This window comes from Convolutriloba macropyga, chromosome 7 (genome assembly GCF_964194025.1).
Source record: "Convolutriloba macropyga chromosome 7, txConMacr16.3, whole genome shotgun sequence".
NCBI classification, from domain to species: Eukaryota; Metazoa; Xenacoelomorpha; order Acoela; family Convolutidae; genus Convolutriloba; species Convolutriloba macropyga.
Window position 1 is genome coordinate 2564612 of NC_134474.1, and position 14015 is coordinate 2578626.

Genomic DNA, 14015 nt, shown 5'->3' on the forward strand with positions numbered 1-14015 from the left:
CTTAGTTTACAGTACCATCCATCAGAACTATAAACACAGAGTTGACACATACCAGATGAATGTCCTCCGTGTCAAGGCTCCCCGCACAACACAGAACACGTCTTCAACTGCCCTGCAAATCCAACCCCACTAAAAATAACATCACTATGTGAAGACACTAAAAGTGCAGCCCAGTTACCAAGACTCGAACTGGTGTGCTGACAGGGCGCCACCCTAGTTGCGGAAATCACCAGTATAGACTAGCCTCACCGCTCCCCCTCAGCGGAATGGCAACAGGAGTCTCTCTCGGTCCTTCGAAATCAACTATTGATCTTCGATCGCCAGTGGCATGCATCCACCCCCGGTGCTACAGGTCTTCTTCTCCTTTTCTTCTTCTCTCTTCTTTCTTCTCTCTTTAGCAAGCTTCTCCCACTATGGCAAGCATCAAACTTGACCAGACATCAACGAAGTAATCAAGCATCTACTGACCGATTGTGACGAAAACCCCGCCCAGACCTCGACCTCATCACTTGGATCCTGATGGAGGTTCAAACAAAATGTGGACCGCTTCGACAACGGCAACAACAACAACCAATATTGGGTATTAAAATATTATGTGGTGACTTGTACATAGACCCTGGTCAATCGAAATGGTTAGGAAAAGACCTTAGTCGACTGATAATATGTATGAAAAGAACTTGGGTTCACCAATGAAGAGACTCTGGTTCACATTTGGTAGAGTGCTCGACCACGTAATTAAGGTACAAAAAAAACCCGAACCTCGATTTTTCTGGTCTGTTTGTTTTGTTGACAACTCGACTAGGATGATCATAAATCAGTTTGGCCTGGATGATGTAACCCGAAATCTGTTTGCGCTGGGGAGGGTCTGACTTAGAGTCAATTTGATCATTGTACCCGGGCTTATTCCTCTTGTTAGGAAAAAACCATGCTCGAGCCATACTGACCTAAATTGATCAGAGTTGGGTTTGCTCTTAATTTCTAATCTGATTTTACAGAAAAAGCGGTTGTCATGTGTTCAAAATTAACCATATAGTTCTAGGCTTATCAAGAGACTCACATTTTCTAATGGGGCAGGGGCTCCAATATTGGCTACAATTACACAATCAGGTTCCTGATTAAATTCGAGGAAAACGTCATTTCGAGCTGGACCCTGTGCCTTCAAGTAAATTAAGTTAGCAAAAGATTTCATTTATTTGCCTTAAGTTTGGGCGAAAAATTTTTTCGCCCGAACTTAAGGGTGAAAAAGTTTTTTTTTATTGGTTATAAATATCAAACAATGCTTATGTCGGGAGTAATATTTTTTCTTTAAGCTTAGATAGTTTAAGTGAGAAAGTTCTGAAGATGCAAACTTTGTAATGCAAAATCTCAAATATCAAGTAGCATACCATTCCTTATGGTTATATAGTCGTGTGGCTGGCCACTATAGTGCAACGTCTGTCGTATAAAATCTCCAATCATAAGTAGGAAATCTCATTAAGCAATAGTCAACATCAATTCCAACCAGTTTCCCCAATTGTGTCAATATTCCACAAAATTTACTATTGAGAATTTTGTGAACAACCGTTACATGACAGAGTACACCCAATGCCAAAATGCCCAAAAGGCCGTGATAACAAAGGTTGAGGTCCAGACCTACACGCGTAGGTTCCCTGAACGAAATTACAGGGTCAGTACAACGGTTCGAGCGCATAATAGTCTGGACCATTGTCCGGGGTCGATCTCATCATAGTCTGCTCATAGTCTGGAGTATTAATTAAGACAATTGTGAATTCGCCAGACTTTTGTGCGTTCATTTCGAGACCCTCGCAAATGCACCCAACCTCCTTTCCTTCACTAGACTTTCGTTCTTTCATGTTCAAACCTCCTAGTATTCCGAATCATCCAATGATAGACTCAATCAATTTCTTTGAGTTCGAGTTGAAGTTTTCGAGCGTCTCCTTTAGGTTCATACAATGAAGAACTTCGTGCTTTCGTGATTTTCTTCAGTTCCTATTATAAATTGATTTTTAATTGAAAAATCGTGCGGGCTTGACCAGAATTTCGTTAAGGCACTTCAAAGATTTCAGTTTAGAAAAAGCATTATCGTTTATCTAATTTTGAGTTTCACTATCGCCTTAACTACAACTTAGCCCGTACAGAACGCCAAATCAACATCAGTACTGGGCAAGTCTAATTGCAAGTCTAGGTATCAGTACTGATTCAGAGCTATGATCATAACACATTTAAGGCTTCTCAGACTTGGCCAAGACTTGGCAAGTCTTAATCCAAGTTTGGCCAAGAGTTGCCAAGTCTTAATCCAAGTCTTGGCCAAGACTTAGCAAGTTTTAGTACAAGTCTTGGCAGGCAAAAAAGGTCAGAAATAACCAAAAAAAGGTCAAAAATTGGTCCAAAAAACGTCAAAAAGGATCGAAAAAACGTCAAAAACAGCTGAAAAAACGTCAAAAATTATTGAAAAATCGTCAAAAATAGCCGAAAATAACGTCAAAAATAGCTGAAGAAAAACGTCGAAAATTATCGGAAAAACGCTATAAATGATCGAAAAACCGGCAAAAATAGCCGAAAAAATGTCGAAAATAGCCGAAGAAAACGTCAAAAATAGCCGGGAATTCGTCCAAAAACAGTCGGAAAATCGTCAAAAAAATCTCAGAAATCGTCCAAAAACAGCCGGAAAATCGTCCAAAAAAAGTTGGAAAATCGTCAAAAAATAACTCCGAAATTGTCCAATTTTGCTTCGGTTCAAAACGTTCGACATTTGATTTATCTGAAAAGAACAAAAATTTGGTGATTTCGGATATTTTAGGGGCTGCAACGGCTGAAAAATGGCTGAAAACGGCACAGAACATCTGAAATACCCTCAGTTTGTTCTAAATAGAACCCCAGTGGTGCTAATTTACAATTTAGTATGCCCCAGGCATCATTTTATAGCAACCGGGGAAAGTGCCCAAATATTAACGCAAAAATCGTGGCAAGTTGCGAAATTTTTTAAATTCTAAATTTTCACTCCAAATTTTTTGAAAAGTTGGTTTTGACTTGGGAATCAACTTGCAAGTGTTATTCAAGTCGTGGCCAAGACTTGTCAGGCTTGCAAGACTTGATTTAAGATTTGCCCACTACTGGAAAGCGAAGTAAGACTTGGATTTGGACTTGCCTAGTACTGATTTAGACTTGTAGTTCGGTACGGGAGCCCATTAAATTTTGGTGAAATTTTTTTCAAAAGTCAAGTCCAGACTCGATATTTGGCCAGCCGAACTTTAGTGATGGTCGGGGAGTCCAGACCGGCGAGGCCAAAACGTGGGTATTGACCATACCGACCAGATTTCAGTCACTCTTTGCGAAACGAATTAGACTTCAGTCAGTGTTGCCAAGATGTTACAGACTATTCCAGACCATTACCCAAACTGAAAATAATCTAATGCAAATTTGTGGCCAGAAAATGGGCCGACCATTAACCACTGCGAACAGAATCTTAAACAGAATCCGTCTGGCACTGGCTAGGCGGAACAGACCCTAATACAGTCCCTAGTCCAGCTCATTTATTAGACATTTATCTGATCATTTACTTATTAATATTGATTTCCAAAAATTGCCTGTAATTAAGACAAAAAGTCATTTCAGAGCATATTTATACTTTTTTGCAGAGAATCGGGTCTCGTTATGGCCGAACTACTCGCCTTTGGATGTCAGTATTCCAGACCGAATGCCCCAAAATGTGGGTAATGTTCAGAATTACCAGAATGAAATGTCGTTTACCGCCAGGACGAACAAACAGAAACGCAAGCATTATCTAAATCAAACAGGCCAAAAAGTTGGTATTGGTCATGTCGTTGTTGGTGTTGGCCAGACTAAGCAAACTATATTAAATATAATATGGTCATTTGCCAGACCAACCAGACCAACCAGACCCAAATAAGAACTTTCACCTGGCGGAGGGCGCAACCACTGTTTTCTCCGGACCATTAATTTAGTTCGCACCAACCCCCCCCCCACCCCGTCAGCTACCCGATTCGGTCTTACCAACACATGTCTCGGGCTGCAGACCTCATCCATGAATCCAACTTTGATCATACAACGCTCTCCTTTTGCGTTTGCCTTCAGTCTGGACAAACTTGATTGTACCTGGGACCTAAACCTGGGATGTGTGTACGAGTGTGAACGAGACTGGGGGGGGGGGGGGGGGGGGGTGGATTGTTGTCCACTTAGCTCAGCGAACCAGACAGAAGGATTTGTTTACCAAAAAACCTAGTTTGGCGAACACTTGGAGCACTTTTTTAGTCGATTTCGACTGCTTAAGGGAAACTGATGTGAGGCCTGTAGTCGGATTTTACTGTATCTCATCGTTGCTGGATCATTTGGGCCATGGTTGAATTCAGTATAAGCATCCTGAACATCAATGAACGTGAGACCATCTCCTATTTCGCTCATGACGCAGTAGGCTTCTGTTACAATCCCCCGCACTTTGATCTTGTAGTAGCCATCCGAAGCTGAAAAAGTAAAAGTTTGTAGCTGGTGAAATTGAAAATGTTAAAATGTTTGCTCCCCCCCCCCCCTCATCTGCAAAACCACATTTTTTTGCAAAAGCCAATAATCTAATCTCGCAGCAAATAGCTATCCCTCATGACTACCTATGTGCCTATAAGATAGGATAGATGCCTGTAAGGATATAAAGACTTTTATCAAATGTCTTCAAGACAAAACCAGTTATTAAGTTCTTAACCAAAAAAAAATCCAATAGAAAAATTTCCCATCAAATCTTGCAAGAGTGCAATTTGGTCCCATAAGACCGCACAACATTGAAACTTTCCTTTTAAAATTATATTGTTTTAAATGCAAAACAATGTCGAGTTATGGGAGCGAAAAGAGGAGAAATACCTCAAACGATTGTCTAAAAAGGTAGCGAGAGTAATTCGATCGTTACTTAGAACTGAATCGATAATTATAACAGTGATCGGTTGTTAGCCAAGATTTCATTAATTTAGTTCTTCCGAATGTTTTTTTATAAAATTTAAGAATATTCTGGCACTACCAACCACTTAATGTTTGAAACAATTTCCAGAGCCGTATCAGAAACAAGAGAAGATTTGATCACCGATGATTCTCTAGGTCTCATCAGAGCCTTTCTGGTTCTTTTTTTTACATCAGATCACGTCAAATGGTTATTTTAACAAAGATCCAAATCATAAAATGTTTTACCCGACATCAGACGATAGTGATTTCAGAAGGAGTAAAGTTTACATGATAAACTGTCTCGTCATATCGAATATAATAAAATTTTAGTAGGAAACTTATTTACCCAACAAGATGCTTCGAAATTAAACCTGAGCAGATATATCAATTTCTTAAAAGCCTCAAATAAAGAGACTTGACGATTTCAAAATATTCAATTTAGTCTCACGTTCTTTATCCCTTCTTGATATATTATCATTGACACCACAGATATATAAAAAAAACTTTAATTATTGTTCTCGATGAGGTAACCTGAGGCGATACTAAAAAAGAGAACATTTGGTAGTTACCAAATGCAATTCAGGGCAGTGAAAAAACAGCCCAATAATTTTCCATAATTTTTGACCAAAGTTTTTTTTGCAAACAAAACCATTTTGAAGGTTCAAATTATAATTAAAGTTTACTGCTCTATCTGCTTTCCATAGTAAAGTTTCGACAGATTGTCCAGCCCACATGAACCTGAGTGAAAATTTTTCGTTGTTATTCAACTGAGAACAAAAATTTATTTTAAAAGTTGTTTTTCCAACTGAGTTTACCATTTTACTAAAACATATTTATTTGTAAATTTTATTTTACAAACTTTCATAACATTGGCCAAAATAAAGGGTTTGGAGCAGAAAAAGGAAATAAGTTGGTTTCAAAAAAAATTCAAACTAATATTGTGTCAAAAATAACTTGATTCTGTCTATAATGACTATTAATCAAAACAGTTATTTGACAATTGTTTCTCATAGATGATAAGTTTTTAATGATGTTGTTTTTAATTCATAATTATTTCACACGCAAATTGTTGTGCGCCAATGTAGTCTATTGAGTATTGATAATCGGAAACTTTATATAATTTTCTCTGACGACACATCTTTATTTTAAAGTTGACATTTTTGAGTAATATTACAGTTAGATTTGTCATAAAACTCTTATCGAAAAAAATGGACAAGAATCGAAAAAATGCAAATCAAAATCTAATAGTATCAGTCCTAACTATTTGCAGTTTTTTGTCAAATATAAAACTGCAAATTTTCAACCGGTACAGGAAACCGTACACCAGAAACTAATTTGAACACCGTCTTGCCCGAGAACGACAAAAATTATCGTCTGACTTACTCTGAAAATTTATTTTTCAATTAGGGTTTCTTCCATAAGAATCTAGTTTTGAAAAATCGAAGTTCTATTTGGTTTTTTATGGCCAAAAGCATTCAGATGGTTTTAAACTATTTTTTCTGATTGTGCTATGACGCTTATTCTGATCAAGGAGAATTCAATTTTTTTTGGATCTTTTCTGTAAATTGACTTTTTTCCATTGGAAATCTTTTTAATACAATGTTACAGTTGTTCATCAGCTGTGAATTTTAGTTTCAAATGTTCTGTGAGAGATAAGAATGTTGTGATAGATATGACAAACACTTTTTGACTAAATAACGAAACAGGCAAAATACTGGAAAAAAATACTTTTCCTCAGTTTGAATGCACATTTTTAAAAATGGCTAAATTATTCAAAGATTTGAGCATTCGTAACGAGCCACAATGTAATTTGGGTAACCTTTGACATTGCTTGGAGCATAAAATAGTTTCTACTCTAAAACTAATCACAGAACAAATAAACTGATGGATGTGCTACAACTTTTTAAAGATTGCCAATTCAATATATTCTTTTGAAATATTTATTCCCGGTCACGCTTGGCCGCAGTGGTGACTCATATTTAAATTAGTTTCCTGGGTTGAGAAACTACACAACCTGAAAATCAGTTCAATACTGCGGACGTTGGTTTGCTGATAACTTCAATGGATTTGGTTAGAATTATCACCGATCAGATTTTCAAGACGACCTATCGTTTGGAGATCATTAAAGGAGTTTTGATTCTTATGGGCTGTCAGCAGTTTTTCAGAAGAAAAATGAAAAATCTCGGATCTCAATATTATTTCTGACTTGACATGAGATCAGCCTATTTTGTGAAAAAATTTGTAATATTGTCAAAAACACCTTTTTCAATCAGTCTCATGGTATGCTGCGGCTCCTATACCCGCGATAGGTCTGAAGTTATCCGTCACTGAATTTCGTGTCAGCAAAAAGTGCAGATTGTGAAACAAACATAACCCATTATTGGTGAACGATTCCGTTTTGGTTTTCTCTCTTTGATTTTGGTTACAATTGGATATCACGCTGTTGTTAAACACTGACGAGGACACGCCAGAAAATGGCACCACAGAATACGAAAACGGGTCGCAAATATCCTATTCAACAGCTATTTTAGCTATAAAACTAAGGCTTATCATTAATGGCAGTTCGTGACTTTTTCGTCAGACCGTTTGCAGATTTTGATGGTTTAGTGGCTTCCAAACATTGACCCCTTTAATCAAAAATCGTCCAAAATGTGACTGAGATTTTTCAGTTTATATTATTGAAATAGCTGAGGATCAAAAACATAGGGTGCATGATCTCAGCAGGTAATATTGTTTGTTCCTTGGTAGTTTGAATTCTTTAGTGTTTTGTTTTTAGTGCTCAAAGAGAAGAATAATAGATAATCAAAATTTGGGTACATCAGAAGATACAAATTGAAACTTTTAACCAGAAGTTGCTAGATTTTTTTTGATAGGATCGCAAATTTATTCTGGTTAGCTGCATTTCGTGGGTCTGCTGGATTGCTGCTAAACTGAGTCCCTAAAAGTCTCTTCTAAACATTAGAAAAGAATATAGGGTAACTGCTCATCTAAATATAGTATTAACGTGCAATTTTTCCACACCCAATGGTAGAAAAGGATATAATACTTCGTCTTAATGTGGGTTGACCCAAAAGAAGGCAGCTAAGCAATGGCTCATCTAAATATAGTATTAACGTGCAATTTTTCCACACCCAATGGTAGAAAAGGATATAATACTTCGTCTTAATGTGGGTTGACCCAAAAGAAGGCAGCTAAGCAATGGCATTTGGCTTCTCAGTTTGACTATATGGGGGGCGTTCGAAATGAGTGCTAACCAATGAACTGAACTGTAAATGCTGACTGATATTCGCAAAGAACTACGATAAATGCAGGATACTTGCAACTTTCTTTTCCATTTTTCTTATCGGAAATTTTATTGCAGTTTTGTAAACTTTTTTTTTTGTTTTTGAATACCTCCTTATTTTTTGCCTTTTTTTCGGTATGCTAGAACCAGGAAAAACTAATTTCTTGAGCGCTAAAGTTAGTTTAAAGATGACGCATCCATCCCATACTTCCAGCCTTGAGTACTTTTAATTTAAAACCTCCATAGCTTCTCATTCTACTTTTCAAATAGCTACCTAAGATATTGCAAGTCCCAATTTTCAACTGGGGTCGTAAAAACGCAGGATGAGTGGCTTAAACAGATCATATCCGAATTGACAACCTGATGGGTTTTGCTCCTTGATTTCCTTGCATGTCACCGTGGTGATGTTAGGAGTGGCTCCCGCCACATACCACTTGCGTGAGGACGTCGAGGGTTCCCTGGAGAGACATTGGTGATTGAAAACGTCACTCCATCCAATTTCTGTTTTGTCAGAATGCCAAACTTCGCACAATTTTGTTATGTTCTGAAGCAAATTTCCCTTTAATTCTTAAAGCCATGTAATCAGTTTATGTTCAACATGCGCTGCGCATGATGCTGTCTGTCCTCTGCCCCCGGGAAAAAAACAGAACGACAAAGTGACCCATGTCTAGACCTTGAATAATGAAAAAACATAACAATAACTGAATTAAATTACAAAGTCTTTTTCACAGTTAAATTCGAGGCTACCTTTTTCCTAAGTCCAGCCAAATTATTTTTATGGGTAGAGTAAAGGTCTTTTCATAGTTATCTTGGGTCAAGCAAAAATTCAGTCTGTATTTCTGCAATTTTTTGAGAATTTTTTTATCTGCTTCGGAGCAACAAAAGCAGCAGCGGTACAAGCCTAAACAGCATCGGACCAAAAAACACCAATTTAATATACAGATGAAAAGCTGCTGAAGGACTTAAAAGTTTTTGCGATTCCTAAAAAAACAGTTATAGCAGCTGGACTACATTGCCACAACAGTAGACTGAATTAAACTAGTTAGTTTAATTGTAGTAGTCTTCTTCCCATTGGCCATTATTAAAATGTGGCGTTATTCTTTTTTTCCTTCCAAATTTGTATATTATTAACATAAAAACTGATGCGAATTTTTGATAGATTGTTTGTCCTTCAAAATTTCAAAAGAAGTAGGAGCATGCGTGCTAGCTGCGTTGTATGTAATAGTTGGCAAAAGAACTCCACTAAAATTTTTTTCGTACCAAGACATTTTATTGTCCCGCCAAATTCCAGGACGAGTTCTTTGTCCAACCGAAATCCAGGAAGCTCTTCTTCATCGTCTAGGCAAATTCGTTGACGGTTGTCTTAGTTCAAGCCAAATTCGAGGACATCACTTAAAGCCCAGACAAGTTCTTTTGTTACAAAAATCCACCCAGGCCAAATTTCCATGCCTTGTATCGGTCGAGGACCGTCTATTCATAATTCCCGGTCTAGACTAGGAAGTCTACGCACTAAATTGGGGGAGCTCACGGAGTGGGGGGGGGGGTGAATCACAATAAGTCTTCATCATTTTCTATATATAATTTTTGGATTCGCAGAGAGAAAAAGAATCAATTCTATGCAGAGAAAAAATCAACGCCGCACAGATCGAGATCGAATCTTGAAATTGTCCGTAGATACGTCCGTAGATAGAATAAACGTTCTAGAAAAGTCAGAGTCTAACTTATCATATCTCATGTTTGCTTAACCTTTTAGGACAAGTTTTTCAAGAACTTGAGGGAGAAAAAAAACAGTTATTTGAATATTTAGAACAAAAGTCGTTTTAAAAATTAAAAATTTGGGATCCTTACCTTTTTGTCCTCCGGAATGTTACGGGGCTCCTTTGTCAAAACATAGCAAAAAGTTGTTACCTGCGTTTAATATGGCACCAGAGTCTGTAGTGAAAATAAATAAACCCATTAAGCTGGGGAGAGGGCATAAACGGAAAAGATCCATTTTTTTGATTTTTCATAACTGAAATTTTTATCGCATTCAGTCGCATTTCATTTTAAGATGTTAGCAGCCAACTAACTTTTAACTAGAAGTTTATGTTGAAAATTCAATAAAAAGTTTCAGAAACATTCGGGCCATACCGATCCGGCTTTCGAAACACATCCGCATCAGCGGAGAAACAAAAAATTTCAAATCAAACTAACGCTGTATTTTGCTCTACTTTGCACAAAAACGACAAATTTTTTAGAACTGAGTGAAATTTACTTTATTTTTTGTATTTCTCAATGAAATCAGACAACATTATTGCATTTTTTTCACAGGTTCAGTTTCCACCGTTTTTCAAAACAAAACCCATAAAAATATGTGAAAGGAAGAAGTGATCAAAGAAACAAAATTTAAACTTCGTCTGGTTTAAAACATTCATCTAGAGAAGAATAATGGACGTATCCCACATTTTTTAATAAACGAAACTGTGCAATCGCGACTGAAAATTATATATTTCCCTTTCGAATGACATTTTTGCTGAGCGACTTTTTGTTTAGTCTACCTGTAAACCTCACATGTCAGGACTACCTTAGTTAAAACTATTATAAGTCTTGGTTATATACAAAAGTTTTAACTTCTGGTGTATTTAATTTTTTGAATTTAATTTTTATCACATGTCTCAATACAACGAATTGTCTATGCAAACTGTCACTGCAATAAATTTTTATTCGCAGTTCAGCTGAAATCGCCAATTTAATAAATTTTTTGCAGCCCAATTTGGAAGAATTTTTGGATATCGTGATTCGAAAAGGTTACAATGGAAAATATATTTGGTTCGTTGTTTCAAGTTTTTATTCTTTTCCCTCTAACATTTGAAACACCTTGGAAAACAAAAAGTAAGAAGAGGAGTTCAAAAGAGTTACCAAGAGAAGTTCAAGAGATGTTCATTTTTTCCTCAAAATTTTTTTTGCGTTTCTTTAGATACATTCTGCTTCTAAGGGCTCCACTTTCTAAAACAAAACTAGCAGTAGGTCAGTAGTATAAAACCTGCATTGGTTTGTGTTCAGTTTGTTCTCTATTATTCATTCACAAATCTATTTTATCCTTTTGAGACGAAAAAAAAAGAACTTTTTTTGTATTAAACATAATGCAATGGAAGACTCCTTGTAGCTTACTGGTGCAAAATATGCAATTAAACAGATTGAAAATCTCTAATTTTCAGCCAAGTTAAGAAAATTTCCTGTCTATTTTTAGATTTCTACCAGAAGTTTTGTACACTAACAATATGAATTTCAAAACGAAAAACAGTTGCAAAAATATCGGTGAAATGTTGCAGGAAACTCGTCCCAGGTTTGAGAAATTTTCTGAAAGTTACGTAAGAAATGCGCTGGAATAGAATATAGTGCTGAAAGAGAAATGCGCTGAGATAGAAAAAATCGCAATAAAATTATAGTGCTATTTTTTCTAAAGTTTGGCATCCTACTCAATTGATAGAATAAACAGACAAATTATATGGGATGTAAAGGATTGCTTTTTGGAGATAAAAAAAATGCCTCTGCTCATAAACTACTTCCTGAAAGTAAAATTCTTCCTCCAGAACTTCAAATAGCAATCACTTCATTAAATAGATTTTTCAATGTTGTCTAACAACAAAAACTCAAGACGAAAACGACTTCAGATTAAGTAGAGACGTTGAGATTAATGTAAATAATCGTACACGTGACTTTTTTCTCAAAACGAAATGTAAATTACAACCATTGTAGTCAGAATTCAATTAAGAAAATTCTTTCGTAAATGGAATAAACTTCCGGGAAAGAAAAAGTCAAAGAAAAAAATTAAGAAAAACTTAAAAGCACAGATGCAAAAAAGACACGGAGGAGTTCCAATGTTAAAAAACATTAAAAGCTTTAAGAGATTATTTTAAAAAATATTTTACAAAAACTTGAAAATGAACCGAAGTTTTCATTTAGTTATTTAAAGGAAAGATGCAGTATATTTGATTTATAATACTACAACTTGTAACTTTAACCCTGTGGTTATTAAATTTTACATGTCTGAGATCTGAAAATAAATTTGCTGAATTTGTAGAACTTGTTCTATGCAGAAACCCTTTATGACAATGCAGAGAAATACGCTGATATTTGATGAAAATTTCAGCGCAATCAGCGCATTTCTTTTATAATTTCGGCGCATTTCTTACAAACAAAATCCAATGAAACAGCGCTGATATCTCCAACCGGGTTGTAAGATTTTTTTAGTTTTACTGCCTCATTTTTTTGCCGTTTTTTAAAATTTTGTTTAATGATTCATTTGAAAACAAAGTAATTGTTCCATAAAACTCACACAATAACTGAAGAGAACACATCCCTTTGTAGCCATACAAGTGACATAACAAGCCTCAGTAGAAGGAGCCTTGACTTTTTGGGTAGCATTGCCGAACCCTTGTAAACATGGGCACTCGGTGAAGAAGTCAGTAATGCTAAGTTGAAAGCAGTTCGAAATTGGAAAAATTATAGCAGTAGCTGACACAAAAGACACAAGATTCCTGAAAAAATCCATGTCACAAAAGGAGAATTTAATAATTCATGAAGTTTTTACATAATCATTTATTCAAATTATATCCAACTTTACATCTGTTCAACTGAAAGATTTTGTACTATTATATAGCAGTACAAAGAAATTCAAAAATCTAATTGAGCCTAGTGGTACAATTTTTTTTTACTCTATCACGTTAATTGCCCCTCCCAATAGTGAATCATCAATTATTCAAACAAACAAAAAGAACTCAAACACTCGGCGAAGCTATACAACCGACAAATTTTGCTTTTAATACATATCAGATCAGTCTCATCTGCTTGAAAACTAAAAAACATTTCAAGTTGAATGAAAGATAAAGATTCTACAATCAATTGGTTGAATAATTAATATAAAACTCTTTAAAGCCATCTGGATGGAAGTTCAATTGTACTACTTGATGGTTAATTTTTGACATCAAAATCGTTTCATATTACAGCAAAAAATTATATAATGGAAATTACTTTGTTCGCATCGATTTAGAAGTTCAGGCTTTTTCCGTTTGTGCCCCACGTTTGTGCGTTATGATTTGGTAATATGAGGCAACTGCTCCCCATGATGATGGAAGAGTGGGGAGGGGGTACTGTGGTATTGGAAGTAATGAAGTATTTCATTAGAAATTTTTATAACCAATTTCATAAGAAAAAAGCACTTCAAAATAACCAAAACGATCCAATAGCATAATGAAGCTAGATAAGGAAATGCATTAAAACGCGGTGGTATGCCCCAAACTTTCCGCCTTAGTAAAATTCGCCCAAAGATTAGATACATAAATTGAACAAAATTAGAAAGACATCCTTTGTATCTTTTTTTTCGGAAAAGGGGTTTCGCCATTTTTTCGAAATAAAAGAACTTTTAAATTGTAAAATTGGTGACAAGTCTTGTAGCATGTTTCCGCTCCTTTTAGGCATCTATTATTCGCATTAAAAGTATCTCTAATCCTCAATTAAACCTAATTTAAGGCGCGCATTTTGAGCATGCCAAATTGATTTAATACTCTGTATTAAGCACTTTAATAAAGATTTACTTGAAACTTTTATAGCTTTAAAGCGACATCAATACAAACAACTTTAAAGACAAAGTCGAAAAGCCGAGCCATCGGTTTTTTTCCGAAAAATCCCTCGCTCAAATAAGGGTTTGTATATCAATGTTGGACTGGCAAACTCAGGGGCACTGTAAGTAGGGGCACTGATATGAAACCAAGCGGTTTTTGTTAACCAAGAAGGGAAAATCCACTTG

At 35.9% G+C, this 14015-nt stretch overlaps 1 protein-coding gene across 1 annotated transcript; it reads right to left on the bottom strand.

Moving 5' to 3' along the window:
- Positions 1-1293: 1293 nt before the first annotated feature.
- LOC142342045 (uncharacterized) lies at positions 1294-12776 on the bottom strand. Its single transcript, XM_075393216.1, has 4 exons — positions 12546-12776; positions 8588-8771; positions 4326-4481; positions 1294-1469 (listed from the first exon to the last, which is right to left on the bottom strand). Exons 1-4 carry the CDS (start codon positions 12759-12761, stop codon positions 1366-1368), a joined length of 660 nt encoding a protein of 219 aa, XP_075249331.1. The 5' UTR covers positions 12762-12776; the 3' UTR covers positions 1294-1365.
- Between the last annotated feature and the right edge of the window lie 1239 nt (positions 12777-14015).

What these genes read in the sequence shown, in the direction of transcription:
- LOC142342045 (XM_075393216.1), bottom strand. Translation starts at nt 12,761, where the DNA reads ATGGATTTTTTCAGGAATCTTGTGTCTTTTGTGTCAGCTACTGCTATA. An exon ending in GTGTTCTCTTCAGTTATTGT is followed by an intron (nt 8,772 to 12,545) that starts GTGAGTTTTATG and finishes AATTTGCTTCAG; the next exon opens with AACATAACAAAATTGTGCGA. An exon ending in CAAGGAGCAAAACCCATCAG is followed by an intron (nt 4,482 to 8,587) that starts GTTGTCAATTCG and finishes TTACTTTTTCAG; the next exon opens with CTTCGGATGGCTACTACAAG.